Source organism: Capricornis sumatraensis, chromosome 3, assembly GCF_032405125.1.
Source record: "Capricornis sumatraensis isolate serow.1 chromosome 3, serow.2, whole genome shotgun sequence".
NCBI lineage: Eukaryota > Metazoa > Chordata > Mammalia > Artiodactyla > Bovidae > Capricornis > Capricornis sumatraensis.
Genome location: NC_091071.1, coordinates 139352501 through 139374863, shown reverse-complemented (window position 1 = coordinate 139374863; position 22363 = coordinate 139352501). Strand labels below are relative to the sequence as shown.

Sequence of the window (22363 nt, the reverse complement as noted above, 5' to 3'; positions counted from 1 at the left end):
CAACCAAACACTTCTGTTTTCTTTTTAGTTTGATTCTAATGGTACCAGGCTCAAAAGTGTGGATGTCATGACTAGCCATCCCCTGTTTAAACTCAGAAGAGAGACAACAAAGAAAGAAATATAGTAATGGCATGACCCTACTGTGTTCCCGCCCCCAACCCCGGACTTACAAAAAGCAAAGCATTTCCAATAAATCCACTGAAGCTGAATCCTAATCAGCAATATATTTACCATCAATCAGGATTTTATTTTGCTCCATTGACCGATTAAATTTTCAGTGAGCCTTTGATTGAGAGAGCGGCGCTAAAAGATATCTGGTGCACGGCCATTGAATCAACAACACAAGAGAGCACAGAAAAAGGGTTTAAGAAAAATGACCAAAGTATAAAACTACAACATTCAATGTTAATGAAAGTTTTAATATACACTTGACTGAAGATGCATACAATGAACGACTGAATCTCCATCTATAGACAACCAAGATACGAATGAATTTATTTAGCTTCCAGCAAAACTTCAGGCTGTGCACTTAAAGAACTGGAAACCATCTAAAAATGAAAATTAACAGTGGAAGCAACAATGGCTATAAAGTATGGTGGGATGACTTTAAAGAAAGGATTCGATTACTGTTTGGAAAGTTCTTCAGACACTAGTCTTTGAGAAGTTTGTGCATTTCCCATCTCTGCATAGTTAAAAAGAAAAGAAAGAAAGAAAAACAGAAACTAAAGTCACACACAAACCACTTGGCCAAACTCCACAGCTCTATGTGATTCATGTTTTAGAACATGCACCTATGTGTACTGCTCATTTATCTAAGAAGAGTAGCTCTAATTCGATGGGTTCATGCAGTATCCGAGGGTGAGCAATGAAGTCAGCGCACATCTCCTCATCCAGTGTCACCAATTAATGAAGCAAAAGTTAACGGGTGAAACGGGAACTTGTCATCACTTTACACTAACTCTTGTAGGGTAACATTAAACGGTGAGATGCTTGTGCTTTGAGCTCAAATGAATAAACTGGCATATTCACACCACAAGAATCAGCAAATGAATGGCATGTGCAAGAGAAAATACAACAGACCTTGATCTTACATAAACTAATACCACCAAACATAACTATAATCCACTGTTCACAACTGGTATGGTTGCATTATCTTTCACAGTCATACACAGATAGCTTAAAGCTTGTGTATTTTACATATACACACAAATAATTTAACATTGGAGCATAGGTTTCATTACCTATGAAAGTGCCAGTGTAATAAAAAGTTACACTGACAGTTGCCATATGTACATAATATTTGGGGACCACTGTGGTCTGATTTAAAACATAACATCGCACATTTACAATGTTGTTTGTGAAATGCTCAGAAGTTAACAACAGGTTTAAACTTGTTTGTACTACCATGGTTTTGTACCTCTGGAACAGCAGTGAAATGTGTATGGTGGACTCAGCAGCAGCTAAGTATCCACTGGTGAACAGGACACAACAACAGAGAGACACAAACAGAGTGACAGGAAGAGATCCCGAGTAATCTGAGTTTCCTCCAGGCTCCCTCTAAGAGCCAATGCTGCTTGGTAGAGGGATACAACTCATGTCATATGACACCAAGGGTAAGGCTGATAAACCTTGTAGGTAACCCTGTTATTACAACATAGACATACAGCTAGTTCTAGAGAAAGACTACATACCTGTGTAGCACCTAGGACTCAGAAAGCAATAACAGGATTAAGATGTTAGTTTACGGTCTAGTGAAGCATTTAGAAATTAAGGTTTCTGCTCTACGACTGCAACACTTCCAAAGCAAAGGATAACTTGGGGGAAACCCCACTGTTTAAAGCAGCACATTTTAAGGAAAAAATCCTTTGCCAAGTTCAGGCAAAACTGGTGAGACTAGCGTCATGAATCCTGCTGAAAAAGAACTCAAAGCTCACTTGAGCAACTAATTTAGTTGTAATGAAGAAGTGAATGGGACAACTGGATGTCCTGTTTCTAAAAACGGGATGTTACAGAAGTGTGGGCTCTTTAGGGCAAAATAGTAAACCATCACTAGATGGATGCTTACTAAAGGGATCATGTACAAGCTTTTATATTGAAAAAAAAAGGTGGAACTAAATTTCTTTATTACCGTAGATACTCAACACCTGAACGAAAACTATCTTGACCATCAACAGAAGAAAAAAAAATCAGTGACAGTGAATTAAATTTAGAGGGGCTTGGGAACCCAGACTACATCTGCATATCTGCCTGGAGGGAAAAGAACGATGTGAATTTGTATATCGTAGAACCCCACTGTAATCCATCACAACATTCCACAGATCAGTCATACACCGTGGGCCAGACAAGGTTGGTTGAAAAACACAACACACAGAATTAAAGCCTATCTTAACAGTGCTCAGAAAAAGGTAAATGCTGTTTCCGTCCTCATTACCAGCTTTACAGTGGGGATCTACCATATATATCTTGAGGCAGGAAGTTGAAGGCATGAATGAAATCCTGACAATAATAGATATGGAATAAAATGAAAAGCTTAACTTTTTCCCCAAGCTTTCAACATTTAAAAATTATTTTTTAAATTTAAGGCTTTAAGTTTATCCTCCTTTCACATTAAAGACAGGGACAGAAAACTGTTAAAATCAAAAACTGACATCATGAGCTTGGCACTTTTGTGATTAATTTGAGAGGGTGTCTACTTTCTTACATTATATACAGATGTTTATAATGACATAAAAAAAAGTAGAGACTTGTGAGCACACATATTTGCATTTACATTTTTATGTAAATTTTTATGTTTTTCCTATGGGTTATTTTGTTCTTTGTGTCCCCCACCCTTTGTTTATTTTTGGTTTCAAGCATTTCATCTCATTCAATCATTTCATTTTTTTAATTGCACCTGTTTTGTGCCCAAACTCCTTGAATCTGTGGCCATATCTGTTTTGTTTTTTTTTTTAAGCAAACTCAAGAATCATTGTACAACATGTTACAAGAGAGGACAGAGACAAAGAGAAATAGAGAAAAAGAATAAAAATGATGGAGAACAAACAATAAACTCAAATTTACAGACAACCTTTACAAGAGAAATACTTCAGTACAGACAAGTGAAAATGATGTGTCAAAATCTATTTCCATATTTACATTTATAAAAGGACTATACAATAGCATCATTGTTCAAATTCCAGCTTCCATTTCCAAAGGGTGTGAGGTCCAGGAGGAAAGACAACAGGAAGTGAATCAACAAGAGCAGGGGTGTGTGGAGTTCCTCATGGCCTGGTCAAGACTAGGGAGCAGGGGGCAGGCGGGCAGGCAGCTTCCGTGGGCTCATCTGCCACTTTCATCTCAGGAAATCAGTTGCAGGTTTTGCTGTGGATTGGCTTGCTAGCTGTTGGTTGTATATAGGCCATGCAGATTTTACCCTTTCGAAAATTAGATCTTCATGCCGCTGGAGTGTGTCATTGGTAAGAAAAGAAAAAAAAAAATCATGCTAAATCATTTAGAAGATATTAAGTGGTAGCAGGCTGAGGAAAGAAAAAGATCATTTGCTATTTTTTAATGGTTCTTTTATTGCACTTAATTTTTGTTGTTCTTCCTTCTTCCTTTCATAGGAAAAAAAAGATTCTGAAATAGTTATTTGTACAATATTGTCTTTTGCTCCCTTTTATTGATAGGTGGTGGGAGGGGTTCTTTGAAATTATTTTCAAAAAGGACAATTTTCTTTGACTCCATCCCTGTTACCCCAACGTTAGTTCTCTAGTCATTACCACCCAAGGTTTTTGTTCACAGACTTAACAGTTCTGGCAATGATGCTGCAAGTATGTCATACCCAGAATCCCACAGTGCAAGATGCTGTTCATCCAGGGTTGCTGATTCAAATGGGGCCTTGCTGAGTAGGATCAAACCTCCTCTTCTTGACATTTCTTCCAGAGTGCGTCAAAAGAAGATGCAAGCAGAAGGGGAAAAATCCACAATATTAATCAGATCATGATGACAGAAGGGTAATGATAATGACAGCAATGCTAGTTCCAGAGCAAAGTAATCAACTCACCCCAAGGCAGACTGTCCAAAATAAGTCGAAATAGAGAACAGCTCACACTTTGGATGTTGTCACAACCTCCCTGCCAGTGCATATCCATTTGTGAAAGCCGAAAAGAAGCTTCCAGTTGTTCACTGGAACAGAAAGCCTCAGCAGCCCAATTTGTCTATTTTAGAAGAAAGTGTGAAAGCTACTCAGTTGTGTCCCACTCTTTGGGACCCTATGGACTATACAGTCCATGGAATTCTCCAGGCCAGAATACTGGAGTGGGTAGCTGTTCCCTTCTCCAGGAGATCTTCCCAGCCCAGGGATCAAACCCAGTTCTCCCACATTGCAGGCAGATTCTTTACCAGCTGAGCCACAAGGGAAGCCCAAGAATACTAGAGTGGGTAGCCTATCCCTTCTCCAGCGGATCTTCCCAACCCAGGAATCGAACCAGGGTCTCCCGCATCACAGGTGGATTCTTTACCAACTGAGGTATCAGGGAAGCAGGTTTCAGAAGGAAATGACATAGCTAACGTTAACTAGGTATAAATTAATCCAGGAGGCTCTTCCACTTAGGGGGCTATTAGAAAAGCTAAGAAATATTTTGAAAGTCTTAGAACTGTTTCCTTTGGGAACTTAAGAGTTCTGTACCTGTGGACTGGTTTTTGCCAAAGTGACAAAAACAAAGCAAAACAAAAAAACTTTGCTCTACTCAGTTATCTTGCTGCCTTGGGGTGTGAGCTCTTACCTCACTTTGGAACAAGCGTTTTTCTTACCTAGAAAGTAGAAACCCAGAGTGCACAGTCAGATGGTACACTCCAAGGAGAATGGACACAGGCTCAGGTTAGTTAAGCAAATGGAGCGGCTTGGCTTAGTTGAAATAAGCAAGTTAAAATGCTTTGCTCACAGTGTCCAGTCTCCTCAAAAGAGGTTCTTATGTTTAAGAAGAGAAAGAGAACCAGCAAGACACTACAAGGCAACAACAAAAGTTGGTTGCAACCTCCCCATGGTCTGGCTTCATGTGGGGCATCAAGCAGGGGTTCATGCATTCAGTCTGCACACTGGGAAGGCGCAACACAGCTGCCACCATGGCATCATGCAAAACCGGAGCCCCCTCATCCCCCTCCCTGCCCGTTCACTCGGGGCCAGTTGATGCCCTTACAGCCCTAAGTACCAAAAGGACTGCAATATATTCCTCGTTCCCACAGGTAATTCAAAATAAAAACAATACGAAAGCTCAAAATATGTAGAAAGACATCCTGCAAAGTTCTTATTTTTTTTCCCCAAGATGACTGCTTTGATGCTTCTCTTTTTCAATAGCAAATATAAAACTCTTTAAAGAAAATCTCCCCTTTTCTAAGTTTTCATTATGGCATCTTCACTAATGGCTTAAGCATGTGGATCACTGGCTAACACATAGTACAAACACTGTTTGTAGCACTGCTACTTTTTTCTTTTCACCATTCCCCTTCCTCCCTCTCAACCCTCTTTTGGGTCAGTATCCCTAAAAGCAATCATTGCTGATGCTGCCCAGGAAAGAGAGGTGAGAACAAACGGGAAGTCTCCCACGATGTATCTGTTACTAAGTCAGTTTCCTTCAGAGCACAGGGCCTGTGTCTCCACATGGCCACTGCCCTTGAAGGTAGATGCATTAGGAACCACACTTCCTGTGAGTCAGGTGGGAGGAAACAGCGACTCTTTGACCTTGTGGAATGACCTTGAAGGACTAGGCGCCCCAACCTATTTAGATGTGTGTTGCCAGAATGCAAGAGAACCATTAAACTTTTGTCTCCCCAATTAAAACTGTGTGGAGGAAAAATCAAGTGGGCTCATGGTACACATGTAAATGACTATATTGAAAGTGAAAGTCGCACAGCTGTGTCCGACTCTTTGCGACCCCATGGACTATACAGTTCATCGAATTCTCCAGGCCAGAATACTGGAGTGGGTAGCCTTTCCCTTCTCCAGCGGATCTTCCCAACCCAGGGATCGAACCCAGGTCTCCCACATTGCAAGCAGATTCTGTACCAGCTGAGCCACAAGGGAAGCCCAAAATGACTTTATCGCCCTTATATAAATCCCTTTATTCAAACTCAGGGAATGTCACATAAATAGTCACATTTAAGGTCGTAATAGCAATCTGGTCTTTTTGTTGTTGTTGTTGTTGGCCAAGCCACACAGCTTGCAGGATCTGAGTTTCCCAAACAGGGATCAAACCTGGATCCTTAGAAGTGAAAGCCCTGAGTCCTAACCACTGGACTGCCAGTGAATTCCCTGGTTCACTTGGAGATATGAAATTCCATTTCGGCCTGACATGTCCATAAGTTGTCAGTTTTGAAGCTTAGATTGCATTTTTTATAAAAACAACGTCCTACAGTATGACTGGCCTCCCAGGGCAGATCAGGAGGCCAATCCACCCTCCTGTCTAAGGGAAAATGGACTCTAAATCCTAATGAGGAGTCCAGGACAATGCTTCCACCACTGGCGTCCCAGCAGAGAGAAGGTGGAGCCCTGTGATGAGGACAGTGAGGGCCATTCCTGCAGTTGGCTGACTTTCAGGGCTCCTCACGTGTCAACTGTAAAACCACTACTGGCTACTATACGCTGAGAACTGCCTATCAAGTTATTTTGTTCTATTTTAATGTGAAAGCACATCTCTCATCCGTAGATGCTTGCTGCTTTCCTTCCACAAGTGTTTTCTCTGAAATCCTTTGTTCACTGGATTCTGAAGGCCGCTCACTTTTTCATCATAACCTGCAAGGTATTTCTGAATCATTATAGAATATCAGTGCAATCCATAAACCCTGCATTGACTCAGTTTTCATCCATTTTTACTACTTCTGAAAAACCTGTACTTTTGTCTACTATATGTTATACTATATGCTGCTGCTAAGTCACTTCAGTCGTGTCCGACTCTGTGCAACCCCACAGACGGCAGCCAAACAGGCTCCCCCGTCCCTGGGATTCTCCAGGCAAGAACACTGGACTGGGTTGCCATTTCCTTCTCCAATGCAGGAAAGTGAAAAGTCAAAGTGAAGGCGCTCAGTCATGTCCCACTCTTAGCGACCCCATGGACTGCAGCCCACCAGGCTCCTCCAACCATGGGATTTTCCAGGCAAGAATACTGGAGTGGGGTGCCATTGCCTTCTCCCATGTTATACTATATATACATCTACAAAAGATTTTTTAAAGGCTCTTCAGGTAACAATAATATTTTGGGAATTGTAAAGTCTTAGATATTCTTTTAAGGGCATGTTTATCCACCACTAAGATCTCTTTTTCCATGATGAGTCTCTTCTTTTTCCATGAAGAGTCTCTTCTTTTTCCATGATGAGTCATCACTTGCCCATCAAGAACCCTTTGCCCAGCTCTGCCCCCTTGGTCACCTTAGACTGAGTTCACTTCCCCGGGTGGTTGAGTTAGGGAGCTGAACTGGCTCTTTCTGGCTAACCTGGCACCACCACCACCTGCTAGGTCTGAGTAAGAAAGTGCCTAACCCAAGTGTCAGAGGGATACTGGGGAAACCAGGTCCCTTATTTTACACTGGGATATGGTCATAGAATTTAGATAAGGAGCAATCTGGTTATCCTCCTCATGGAAAGACTAGCTAAAATTGATTTCATTTCTAAACTCCACAAAAAACAAAAGCAGAAAAAAGACATTTGATTTTTTGAGAAAATGTAATTAGCAATATTAGATTCATTTCAAATTTCATTCAGTATGCCGTTCAAACAATTCAGTTGACTTTCCTTGTGATAATCCAGATATGACCCTTTCAATTTCATTTATTGCAAATACCTAAACAGTCCTTTCTTTAGCACCTCCAACGACAAGGAACACAAGCCAAACAATCTCCTAGCGTCCAAGTCAGGTTCAGTAGGGACTGAATCTGACTTCTCATAGACAGGAAACCACATATTTAATAATATAGGTTTATTAAATTAACACTTTTAATGTCACGGGCAGCTCTGCCAGGCCAACATGGCCACTCCTGCTGCTGAATCCCATGGAGAGAGCAGGTGGTGGAATAATGGGACATGGCAATAGTCTTCCATAGCCTGCAATTATAACACCTTTGGAAGAACTCAACATTTGTCCTCAAATCTTGTGATATGAACTGTCAGCAAACTATGGCACTATTAACCTTCAAGTTCTTTTCCTATCATCACCTAGAATCTCTTTTCTACCACCATCACCTATGGTGTGGATATACTTTATGGGCATAGAGATGACCATATTGCTCACATCAAAACTCCTGTCTTCAGATTTAGAGAATTCAGATAAAAAGCTGCATCCAAGTTAATAACAGCAATTCTGTTCATTGTTAAATGAAGAGATGAAATTATCTTTTTATACACTTGTCACTCGTCCTAAGCTTTAGAGAAAGATGCTACTAAAATGTACTTCAGTCTCTTGATTTTTTTCAATGTCCAGGAAAGGCAACAGCTCTAATGACCTAGTGGAGCAACATTATTATTCAATGCTGAATGATAGCCATGAGCCTCCTTGGCTACCACGTTTGCAATCTTTTGCACCACAGTTCATAGCTTTATTTAGTGTGTGCAGGGATAGAGAGGAAAAAAAAAAAAAACAGCAGAGGGTGAGAGCAAATGAATGCAGATGTGGGAGAAAGTTGACCAAACTGGTATGACAAGGGCCTATGTTCAGTTTTCACAGAGAAAAATCCTAACACCTTAAAGACTGAGAATCCATAGACTAAACTATCCTTTAGCATCTTCACACTTCTGGAATACAGAACTATTGAAATTACTTAGGTATGCCTACCACATTACCCAATATATCAGAATATTTTTAAAAAATAACCTACCCAATAAAACATTTTTTTCTTTTTAAGAGTTTCACCATCTTGCTCAGGGAAGTCTTGCTTGCATTAACCAAAATTTTCAGATTCTACTATTCTGCTAAAAAGAAGTAATCTAAATTCATACTATTGTTTTGACCACACAATCTTGATAAAGCTTCATCATCACTTTACACACACAAATTTGCACACATTCACACATGCATGTACACTCACATAAGCTTATGCTTTAACCAGCTATTCAAGGGTAAATATGGTTAAAAAAAAACAGAACCATAATTCCAGTGTCAGGAGTCAGAGCACAGCTGTGTCTCTCATTCATACTTGAACAGGTTATGCTGGGTATGAAACTTCTTCCACAACTACATTATTCAGAATGTTATACCTAAAGAAATTCAACATTAGAAAAAACCAATACTTCCCCTGAGCAGTTACTATATTTTCCTGGATGGCTAAGTATATGTACCTTCAGATTCTTTAGGCTATCTTGCTAATTTCTCATCCAGTAATAAAAACCCAGTTTCAGGAGGGCTTTCCAATAAAGATATTTAGAGCAATACTTTTTACAAACTATTTTCAACTTTTGATTCTAAAGAAACCTCTTTTGTATCTACATTGAACTCAATGAAAGACTTCAAAGTTTCAATTCAAACTGCAAATAATTATACTTCCAAATCATCTATAGACTAATCATCTCCAAAACTGTGTGAAGGGTGGGAACACTGAAGCTTCATCATTCAGCACCCAAAGGCTTTTATTGCAAGGTTGAAGTAGGTATTTAAAGCTCCATACAAACCACATAGCTACTATTAAAATCTAAAGATCTAACATCTAAAAATCTAAACGAAAGATTCCCATGGAGCAACAAATAGCACAAACAGCAGTACCTCCTACAAATTTAAACTGCTAAAATGACATGTTCAAGAATTCTGTCTTCATTTTTTCCTTTCCTTTCCTTTAAACTACTGTGTGCCTTCTACAGTGTTTTCCTATAAGCGTCATAGGGAAGGGAAAGGGCATCGACAGAACCCAGCCACACAGGTCTGCACAGCATCCCCCCAAAGGCTATTTCTCACCTCACTAAATGTCCATCTCTTCCCCTTTGTTTTCTGTTCTGATAACTAGATATCTTTCTCAGATATAAATACGCTATACAGGCCTAAACTACTTATACAGTGATAAATGCTTTTTTGCTTTTCCCCAAAGAAACATGCAATTCAAGCTGTGAGCTAGGCCAGGCCAGTGTTTTGAGGTCCTGCTACAGAACAGTGCTCTCATCTCCAAATGCTGAAGTGGCACATTTGTCACTGCTTGCGGCTGGATGGCTAAGATGCCCAGCGGGCTCTTTTCCAGGCCTTTGAAACTGAAGTCTCCTAACACCAAGAAGGCATAAGCCTAGCACGAGCCAAGTTTATTTTCCTTGAGGCATACTTACGAAAAAGTTCAAAGGAGCATTCTAGAGTAACAGATCATGGAACTACTGAAAACTATAACGATCTTTTTACAGTAATGAGACACTAAGAAAAGTTTTTGCTAGAATTAGGTACCACATGAGTGACTCATTAACTGGGCAAAATCTTATTAATATCATGATGAGAAAGTTAAATGTGTTTGTGTGTCTTTGAAAGCGTGCTGATGTCAAAATTACTGTCTCACTAAACAGGTTCAAATTTATAAATATCTCTGAAGAAAAGAGGTACCATCTGATAATACCCTTCCAAGCTGAAGCCACTCAAAAATTTGTAGGCTTATTCATTAAATCTTAATATAACAAAATTAGCAGAAAAAGTTTAATTTGTTTAAATCATCTTATGGCTTGTTTTTCTTTCATAATAAATTTCTAATAATAACTTTTTACCTCGTTTAAATGTATTGAATTGAGAATTTTAAATATAAAACATAAAAGAGTTCATAATTGAGGTAATTACTCAGATAATTCAGGTCAAAAACTTTCTCTATTAGGTAACCAAATGGAGGCAAAGTGGGTTTTGAACTTGGGTAATATTGTTATTTCCCACTTAAATTTGTTTCCCTAGATCTAATTGAAACTGAATTTATCACAGGGAGTATTTGGCACAGGGAGTATTAGGTCTTATCTACAAAGCACAATAAACAAGTCATCACAGCACAAAAAGATATAGGAAGCAATTACCCAATGAATTCAAGGTATGGAAACACCAAACTGGACAAAATAGGTTCAAAAATGTGGACCACAATCAAGGTTTGTTTATGATTATCTGGTGTGTCTACTTAAACAAACTTACTTCAGTGATCAAGGTACCATCCAAACTGAAAGGTCATATGAAAACACACCTAGTCTACCAGTCACGTCAATATTAACAGTTCATTAAAAAATATTAAGTGACACAAAGCCACAGACTTCAAATTCCAGTGAGACACCGATTTAGTAGGTTAGGGACTTAATGAAACTATTTTTAATGTTTTTATAAAATAATAAAGCTTTTCAAATCACAAAGCTATGCAGGTGAAAAATAAGGTGAAAATTTCAAAATGTCAGTGGCATATAAAGCAGTTTTAAACAGACACAAAGAACTTGTATGAGGAGATGCACTTATATCCAACAACAGTTTTCTGGATTATCTGCATATAAATAAATGTTTCTCAGGATGCTTGCTCCTAAAACTACTTTTATCAAAGAACTTTTCCTTTAAGTTCTGCATGTAAGTGCTTTCTACATTTTGTGTTTTCCCATCTGCCTGAAGATAATATTTGAGGTTCCATGTTTCTTCTGACCCATTTCTGAACACAAATATCTATTTTTAGTGGTTTTACTGTTAAAACTCAAAATCTGGTAGCAGGAACTCAAAACTTGGTTATGTAAGCAGAATAGAGAAGTGCCAGAGCCACTGAGAAGAAGACATGCGGCATTGCTTACTTAAATCCCCATCCTGTGCCCCCCAGGACAATAGCTGCTACCAGGATGGCCCCAGCGATGGAGCCTATTATGAGATTGGTGGCACTAGGACCTGTGGCAAAGGATCATGGGAAGAAAGTCAGATGAGCTGACCACTTTCATTACCACCAGCGACAGGCAGATAAGCAGTTACAGGAAGTAAATCCCCTCTGAAAAAGATCACTAAACACTTAAATATCGCCTTTGTTTATAGACAGCTATTGCTTAGATCCATCTGCCTATAAATCTAAAGTTTCTGCACCACTGACAGAATAAGTTCCATTCCATTCACCTTCTGCAGAATCTGAAGAAAGTTACAGATGCCCACTTGCTGCCGTCGCCCATCTTTTTTCTCCTCCCCTACCCCAGGATCGGGAAGTGAACAAGTAAAAGATGGAACAAACATGACAGCATTCGAATTCGTACCCTCTGGCTGGCAAATGAAGGCATGAAAAGAAGGAAAACTATTCCGCTAAAGTGCTCTTGCAAGCAGCAGATAAAGTTGTCTACATGCTAAATTTTTTTATCCCTCATTGAAGACAGTTAAAATTCAGAAGGAAGAAGGAAGGTGCCAACAAAGATCTAACTGGGAGGTGCTCAAAGATGCTTGTTCATTGCAGAGACCCATACAGTGTTTATACAGCAACATGGAATTCCAAAGACAAGATACAAAGAAGCATAAAATTTATTTGAGTAATTTTGGGGAAATAGGATAAAGATTCCTTAAGTTCGACTGACTCGATCTTCAAGTTTCCAGGCATTACTAAGAGAAATTTGAGGCTTGGAGACATTTGAAAAAAAAAAAAAAAGTGAGAAATAAAGACAGCAAGAATGAAAATCCAAAGTGGAATTTTTTTGTCAATTGTTTTAGTAACAGTTGAAACATATAGCAAATCCTCTCCATTCACATGGAAAACGCCTTAGCACACTATTTTTAAATGTTAAGCAACATTAACTTCAGTACATGAATTATTCTAAGTATCACATCCTCCAGGGGGCTAATATGCAGGCACAGTGCTCCTGATAGCAAACTAATTCCAGTTCTATTTATCTCTGTTCCAGAAGTCATGAAACCAATTTTGATAGTTCTCCTAAAATCCTGAATTTGTGCATACATTCATTTTTATGTAAAAAATTCTCTTTTCTGCTCACATTAGTGCCCTCAGCTGTGTATATAAATGGATGCCACCACACTAAAACTGTGTGAATTATATGTTTTTACTAAGATCATCCAGTGCTGTGCGCATGAGTGGGATAGAGTATAGTGCAATGGGAGTGTCAGGAATGTGGTCTTCACCAGCTCCTGGACAGGGACATGCTCTTAAGATGCACCACTGAGGTTCTACAGAACACAAATCTCAGTGGCCCATAGAGTCCCACTGACAATAATAAATAATTGGGAGAGCAAGAAAAACAGATTACCTACTGTATATTGAGCACTTACTATTTACCAGATGCAGTTCTAAGTACTTGACAAATATTAATATTTCATTTGATCCTCATAAAATCCCTATGAGATAGGAACTATTTTTATCCTTCTTTAATATGAAGAAACAGGGGCTTCTAGACGTTAATAAACGACAGAGGCAAAATCTGAACAGATTTGTCTGACTCTCAAGTTTATGCTACAGATCGAGGGGCAGCCAACTATAGCCCACAGGCCAAATTTGTCCCTGATGAATTTTTTGGCAAAGAAATTTTATAGGAACATGGCCACGATCACTGGTTTACCTACTGTTTATGGCTGAGCTCAGGCAGAGACAGCAGAGGTCGAACACAAGGCTATGACAGACACCCTGGAAAGTCAAAGCAACTTACTGTCTTCACACAAAGGTTGCTAAACATTATCCCACTTAGCTGTATCTCCTTCCCACATTTCTTTTTCTGCTCTCTTTTTTTTTTTTTTAAATACAGTTGATTAACATTGTTGTGTTCGTTTCAGGTATACAACAAAGTGATTCAGTTATATGTTTACATGTATCCATTTTTTTTTTCCAAAATCTTTTCCCGTTTAGGTTGTTACAGAACATTGAGTAGAGTTCTCTGGGCTATACAGTAGGTCCTATTGGTTGCATAGTTTAAATATAGTAGTACTTATGTGGACTTACCTGTCACACCCAAAAATAGCCACAAACTTACAACAGTGGAAGAGAAGATAAAACAAAGGTTGGTAACAAAGACTATGCTTTACACGAACTGCCTGCAATTTTGCCCAGCTCTAAGACTCCAAGGGGAATTTGTTAAAATGTATCCATTTCACTAGTACATTGCAGTTATGGCCAATAAATAATATAAAAAAAGGAACTGGGATGACTTTTTTGAAAACTACCTTTTTTCAAGGAAGAATTTCACATAAATGTATATAAAGAATTTCTCTTGGAAAAGAAATGTTGCTTCTGTATATAATCCAATAAACACACCCAACGTGAAATTTTACAGGACAAAGTTCTTGCTTTCTCTAAGTATTTAGCTCTGTCATATCTAAGTAAGGAGAAATAAAATATTTATTTTCTAACAAGTGAAGAGAAATAAAATATCTTTTCCAATATTTCTAGCTTCCTGGGGCTAATTAGCCTCACAGTCCATAGAGATGGGATGTGAAGATCCCATCTAGATTGAAAGATCTCAGTCTAGACAAAGCCCTTTGATTCAGGGGAGAGAAAGTTTAGTAAATCTATAGTGGAAAGTGTGACCTCTGGACTTGTTCCTCTGTTAATGCTAATTCAGTGTCTAAGTCTCCCAGGCGGGTACTGTACCATGTATGGCCACTAATGGGACTAAGGGGAAACATGAGTGATGTTAGCAACATGCCCAGGGTTTGGGGAGGTTGTTGAACAGAGGTTATCTGTGATTTCTTAAAATACTAGGAATTCATTCTCCAGCCACTGGGAAATGTTATGACCACTACACTCAATAGAAAAGACAGCATGTATTGGGAGTATTTCCATTATTTGTATATGCTCTCTCTGTAATTAGAGGGGAAAAAATATCAGGATAATCTTCTAGTCTACAGATTAGCAATCTCATAAGAGCAATACCCCATGGAGAACTGACAGCTGTTGTGAGGATGTGGATCAAGTACAAAGCAACGTACATAAAAGCACCAACGAGGAGAGCTGTATTTCTGTGTAGGGCAAGTGGCACACAGTAGATTTATTTATACACTGGTTATTCTTTAAGACAAACACACCAGATTATTTGCAACTGTTCACCTAAGGTTTTGCAGGTTTGCACTAAATATCTTTTTTTTTCTTGATGCTCTTTGTTTCCAAATATTTATGTAAACTTTGGATTTGAATGATTAACTATTCTAAAAGAAGAAAATAAGGACAGTATCATAAATGTCTTTTAAAAAAACAGTAAACTAAATAGCTTCTTTAAAAAAAGAAAATTAAGCTGAAGCCTCCTATATCACTCTAAATAAATGGAGCAAATGTTTGGATTTTCTTTAAAAGGAACGACAACTATTGATAATTTCCAGCTGTATATGTGGATCTATTTGACTAGTGATAGAGAAGGAAATGGCAGCCAACTCCAGTGTCTTGCTTGGGAAATTCCACAAACAGAGGAGGCTGGTGGGTCACAGTCCATTGAGTAACAAGAGTTGGACATGACTTAGCAATTAGACCGTTTGACTGTGAAGATTAAATTTGTTATAAGAATCCTAACAAAACCCTCCTAGAAAAGCATTTGTGTTAACGGTTTGTCAAAAAAAGATTTGTATCCTAAAGTTACTTTTATAAATGGAGAAACAATGGAAGCTTTGGGACCATTGCCTTAATTGTGAAGACATCATAAGCACCCCGATATTATTTTATGCCCCACATTGTTCCAGACAGGAGAAGGTTTTCCACTGCACAAGAAAACCACAGGACACAAACACATTCAAGTCACACCACAAGGGGTACACAGCAACAAGACAACACATGGGGAGTCAGGTGCTAAGGATCAGCTCACACACCAGGGATCAAACAGAAACACTCTGAAACTCAGAAAGATGCTTACTCTATTCCCCACCCTGTGCCTCCAAAAATCACCCCAAGGGCCAGAATGGTGCCAGCCACAGCACCTATTAGCCTGCTTGTGGCCATGTTCACTGTGTGGAGGGAAAACGGAAAGTTTTTAACAAAGGAAATTAATTACACACTGATATCACTAACATACAACATAACCTGTTCAGAAAATGCTGTGAAAGTCAAATATTGAGATCTTTGCCTAAAGATTTGAAATTAAGATCTACATACACATTGCAAGTATTTGAGAATAATTCTGAATGTACCTTCAAATTCCACAAACCCTACTTAAAACACAGTCTTATACTTTAAACATGTATAATACATAATCCAATTTGAGTTGTAGTCCTACATGGAGTGAGATAAAATTAAAGTATGATTTTAATTGCATAGCAGCAAATCTGTGTTTTTGTTATAAAAGCAGTAAACCATTAGTATACTTTTTATAAACTTCTCAAACTGCAAAATATGCCTAAAAAGCTATATCTTTTTTAAAACTCAGAACTTATCATTCAAATTTTATGAACATACTTACAAATTTAAAATAGAGTTATCTTTAAAATGAACTGCATTTTCAGCCAGAAAATTATTTTCTCTGGAAAAGTATATTTCAAATAACCTGCAGTGTTTGGGACATACATAGTACTGGAACACTTTTATTTTTTTTTATAGTCTCCAGTGTATAAACTATGCGCTGAGAGAAAGTTAGGGTCTCAATGATGCTGTAGTAATTGCTTCAGACGACCCAGCTGTGTTTGACTCAGTGGAGACACTCCATCCCCATACATCAAAGCTTCTGTGAATAGATTTTGAATATTGCAAAATGGGCCTGGAAAGAGCACAGGTCCCTAGTGCTCCCTAATTAGGCAAGATGAAATTTAGTCTTGGAGGAAGGCAGGTTATTTATGGTTGAGTGTGTTTGTGAGTCTGTGTTTGTGACTATGCATGCAAACCTCTGGACAAAAATGCACTTTAACTCACATTTCTATATGAACCAAAAATACCGGTTCCCTTCACTTAAACAATGAAAACAAAAAGTTAGGTTCCACAAGGCTGTATTCACATAAATTGTGTGCTCTGAGACACAAGGAAACACACAAAGAACCACGACTCAAAGTCACAATTTTTTAAGGCTTAATATTGGGCTCGTTGACCTTTTTAGCTAAATATTCTCCCAAAGAAGAGAGAGGACCTTGAATGTGTAAACCTGATGAGCAACGGTACAATTACTTTATTTTATCACAGAGTAAATAGTATGAGTCAGATAGTCTAGCTTTATCATTAACTAAAACCAACCTGAGTTATTCTTCAAATAACAACAAAAAAAAAGATGATAGGGAACACAACAAAAACCAGAGAAAGCCTCTGGAGAGCATTGAGGGGAAGAAAAGAAGACCAACATATAAGGTGATGGTAACGGTCTTCAAGGGTTCCCCATGGCTCAGTGGTAAAGACTCAGCCTGCAATGCAGGAGACTCAGGAGACTCAGGTTTGATCTTTGGGTCTGAAAGAGCCCCGGGAGGAGGAAATGACAACCCAATCCGGTATTCTCGCTTGAAAAATCCCACAGACAGAGTAGCCTGGTGGGCTACAGTTCAAAGGGTTGCAAAGAATCGGACACAGCTGAGAACTGAGCAATGTTTTCCAAATATGACAATCCATTATAATTCAATATAACCTAAATAAGAGCTCAGACTTCCAAATTATGGAGGTAAATACTGAGATGAAATGTATTCCAGATAGACTGCCTCATTTTTTTTTTTTTTTGAGGCCATAGAAAATCATTGCTTTCAGAATTAACTAGGACACATCATGTTATATATATACTTTTTGTTAGGCATTGTCCCTCAGACCCAAAATATATGAGAGTCCGATTACCTCTTTAATATTTTATAAAAGCTGTATGTGCTAAATTATAGGAGACTAACATATCCCTTTCAGATGGTAAAGAATCCCTTTAAAACATAATGCTGAATGAATATTTGTTATTTTTATAATCATTATGTGAGTGATAAATAATAACATCTATTTTAAAAGGCTTTTTGTATTTGCTCTGGATGTAATTTCTCACCACAGAATCCAGAGAATTAGGAAACTGATCACACAGGAGTTAGAAACAACCAGATGAACACGATTCTACAGACGCTTCAAATATGTATTCAAGATAAACATATAATCTGCAATCTCCCCTGGGCAAGAGCAGTTATCTCCAATTCTTAACTGATGGGTACTCAACAACAAAACAAGATAAAAGTAAGTGGAAAAACAGCTTTTTCAAAAATATCCTTTCCCCTCTTTGCTCTCCTGTCTTCCCACTACTTTTTAACTAAAAATATATGCAAAATTCATTTGATTCTTTATCATGACACTTAACAGGCTTATCTCTTCCAGTAGGTAGTAACTCAACCTGTTTTCAAATGGACATGAATTTACTGAGTGGCTCCCAGGTGGATGGATGTATACTGCTGCTGCTGCTGCTAAGTCGCTTTAGTCGTGTCCGACTCAGTGCGACCCCATAGATGGCAGCCAACCAGGCTCCCCCGCCCTGGGATTCTCCAGGCAAGAACACTGGAGTGGGTTGCCATTTCCTTCTCCAATGCATGAAAGCGAAAAGTGAAAGTGAAGTTGCTCAGTCGTGTCCGACTCTTAGCGACCTCATGGACTACAGCCTTCCAGGCTCCTCCATCCATGGGATTCTCCAGTCAAGAACACTGGAGTGGGGTGCCAGTGCCTTCTCCAATGGATGTGTACAGGGGATATTTAAAAACTAAGGTCTCAGCTGCTCTTCCCAGCTAAAAAGAATTTATCTTCTCATTGAAAAAATTTTCTCGGACCTTCAGGGACCTATAATCTAGCTTTACTTCCCTACTAATTTATTTATTATGTAACTGTATTTTCTCTTTCATTCACTCATTCATTCATTCAGTATCTACGAAAAGGTTTTGTTATTGTTGTTCCAGGAACCATGCTGGTGATACACCTTATTTTTCTCTTCATCCTACCAAACCTAGAAGGCTTGCAGATTCCAGCTAACAACACAATCATATTAGGAACTTAATTTTGCTCTCCAACTCTTCACCGTACTTACTTTTCATTTAAGTTGTTTATGGAAACTGTTTATTACTTAGCAGTATATTTTCACTTTTGTTTTCTTATTTCTGTTATTTGTTGGTTAATTATTAATCTTCCTCCTAGCTATCATATGTGCTAAAAGGTAGAATTTTTTTAATTAATTTATTTAATTGGAGACTAATTAATTTACAATATTGTGGTGGGTTTTGTCATCCATTGACATGCATCAGCCACAGCTGTACATGTAAAAGGTAGAATTTTTGAGAAGTGTGTAATATCAATAAGAACTAAGGATTTTCTCCTTTTCTCAGGAATTTCTATTTTATACGTACAATTCTTTCACAGACTAGTCATGCTTCAGACACTTTGAAACTGTTTTTGAAACTGAGTGGTTGATTTTTTTTTCTTTTCTTACTTTTAGAGACTTTCTGAAACAAAAGACTGCAGTATTTCATCTATATGACTCCAATGAACCAAAAGGGGCTACAATCCTGCACCCTAAAATACTTTAAAGGCTGGAGGCATCAAAGACATCATTTGCACTCTATGGACCAAAGTTCTTTCTGCAGAGATTTAGTATTTTGTTAAAATTTAAGATTAGAAATAAATACTAAATACATTCTTTATATTTTAGAGTATAATATTAGCATAATAGATGTTTTATCAAGCTCTACAATTCAGTATTTAGATGTATAACCAGATCTGCTTACTCTTCTACATAAAATCTTTAAAAATTGAGTCTTTTTTTTTTGATAAATGTCTGAAAGGATAAAAAAATAAATTATTTTTTATAAGAATATTATTTGTTTATACTCTCAATGAAAATATCATGGAGTTTTTCTGAACAAAGTAAACTCAGAATTATCACAAAAATTTTAAACTTAGTAAATCCCTATGTTATTGATGAGGAGGTATGAGGAGGTAATGAGAAAAATACTGAGATGGTACATAATTATATAGAGCATAATTATATATGACAATCATAACTTCTCATATGTAATCATCTGAATTACAAAATCAAGGATTTCTGCACTCACAAAGAAAGTCATCAAAAAACACATGCAAAAGTAAACACTAAATAATAATCTTCAACACAGACTTAGAAATTACTGTTTTCAAAATACTAAATGCTAACAATATAATACTTCCTTTGACAAGTAATGTATCAGTTAATAAGCTTAATCATTACTTATTTTTTTAACCTTTTCTACTTAGTACTGTTATACAAACTAGCAGAATAACTTAACACCCAGTTTTAACTCAGGCTGTGTGCAATAACAGAAAAAAACACACTGGGTTGAAGATCAGGTGATGTAGGTTTTATTCTTGGCTCTACACCTAAGTAGCTGTTAACCTTATTAATTAGCTAGTTTTCTCATTTTTAGAAAAGTGGGACTGAACTGAATTGCCCCTGCTGCTGCTGCTGCTAAGTCACTTCAGTCGTGTCCGACTCTGTGCGACCCCGTAGGCGGCAGCCCACCAGGCTCCACCGTCCCTGGGATTCTCCAGGCAAGAACACTGGAGTGGGTTGCCATTTCCTTCTCCAATGCCCCTAAGGCTCTTCTATCTCTGACCTGATTACTACTGTCATAATGACAGCATCTGACCAAAGCTTCCCAGGACCATTCTTTGACTTTATATATATCAGGGAAAATATTTGATATGTTCCAGTTTCTTCTCTTCCCTCCTACAAGGTGTTGCAAACCATCCAACGAGAAAAGTTGCATTGTATCCTATAATAAACTGAAGTCACTCAGTCGTATCTGACAGCACTGTGCAAAGATGCCTACACAACACAAAAATTACCAGTCCTTGACATGGCTCTCCCTATAACAGATGGAAAGTCTAGGTCTTTTAAACAGAATTCAAACATATTCTTCCCTCATAGAACAGGCCAAAATAATTTCTTGCAGGGAGTTTAGTGGAAACAGGTTGGGAGAAGAGGGACAGAAGCGTCTTTGTACGTAAAATGAACAGTGTAGAAAACATGAGTCATGTAATATGTAATAGAAAAATCTTTTTTAAAAAATCTTGCTCACATGATTTTCGCTTTAAAAGCCTATTTCTTGTCTTTTAATAATTTTAATTTGAGAGCTGGAGAAACTCATCTTCCATGCTTTAAACAGTGGGTCAACAATGGACAACTTGAGCCCGTGCAGAGTGACTTCAATGGCAATACTTTGCTGTGTGTTATTCATCCCTACCCAGATGAAGTTGACTTTTTATTCTTTTAGTAACCTGTAGTTACAATGAAAGAAATATCGAAAACACATTGGTTCATTTCTCATTTCCTCAAATCAAAGAGTCACAGAATTCACCTTCGTTTTTACTAATTTAATCTTGATCCAAAGAGATGTAGTTGGGTACAAGTCATCTTTTATGATAAAATCTCATGATTTAAAAAGAAATATTTTCATTCTGTTTCTTAAATTTTTTTCTTCTTAATAAGGAAGTACATTGAAATTAAATAAAATAAGTATTTTTTAATACCCACTCATTGTGTCTCTATAGAAAAGCCCTTATCTACAAATGACAAGTTAGGTCATTGTGGATGTTGCTCATTATTTATGGCAAGTATTTAGGGAGGGTCCAAAGACTGCGCTCAGTAAGTCAAGTGCCAACCAAACCAATCCAATCATGAGAAAATGTAGAACACGAAGTTATAGAGAAAAACCTTGGCACCTCACACAAGTGTTGAACCTTCAGTCAGGGAAGTACTGATGGTTTCAGTACCTTGAGTTTGTTACCTGTTACTCTTCATCAGGGCAATACAACAAATGGATTCTGATAAACTGAAAATCAGTGTTAACACGCACCATTTCACTTCTTTTACATATTCCCAAATAGAAGGGATATGGTATTTATAGAGTGCCTACCATGTGCAAGGATGTGCTGACTTTTAAATAGTATAGAATCAATAAACATTTGCTATCTGGATTAAAAAGATAGAAGTAAAGTATCTAGCTTCTCTCTTACCACCTTCTTTAATCAGAATATCAAAATTAAAACTATAAAATCTACAGTAAAGGGTTTAAATTTTCATTTCAGTTGTTTTCCGTTTTCCTAGCATATTAATGGAATTTTCCATAGAGGCTGAAAAGATATAAATGGCCAGTACAGATAGAGCCATTATTAGTTGTTCTAAAACTGCTTTACTTTTTCTGGAAATCTGGTAATTTACAATAGTAATTGCTCTTTATTTATATCAATTAATACCTTTTTTCAAATGAATCAAGATTATTAAAGACTCATGAAGATTTTAACAATTTTAGAACCCATGGGTAGGTTTATTCAAATGATTCCACTGTCTTCATTAAGAATTAAGTAAAAAAGAAAATATCCAACAGGAAGGAAATAAACCAGAATGCTAATATTGATTACCTCCGAGTTACTGGATTAAGAAGGATTTTTACTTTCTTTTTAACCTTTCCTGTATTTTCAAAATTTTCTACAATAAACATGTATTACTTGAATGATCAAAAAGTTTATCTTTAAAAGACAACAAAGACCAGCATCACATTAAATGG

At 37.6% G+C, this 22363-nt stretch overlaps 1 protein-coding gene across 1 annotated transcript in view; it reads right to left on the bottom strand.

Moving 5' to 3' along the window:
• Positions 1 to 3865: 3865 nt before the first annotated feature.
• ADAM23 (ADAM metallopeptidase domain 23) overlaps positions 3866 to 22363 on the bottom strand; it is a 186275-nt gene continuing 167777 nt past the window's right edge. Inside the window, exons 25-26 of the mRNA XM_068968677.1 lie at positions 11734 to 11824; positions 3866 to 3914 (exon numbers count right to left, since the gene is read on the bottom strand). Of these exons, the coding sequence (XP_068824778.1) occupies positions 3866 to 3914; positions 11734 to 11824 (140 nt within the window). The remainder of the gene's footprint in view (positions 3915 to 11733; positions 11825 to 22363) is intronic.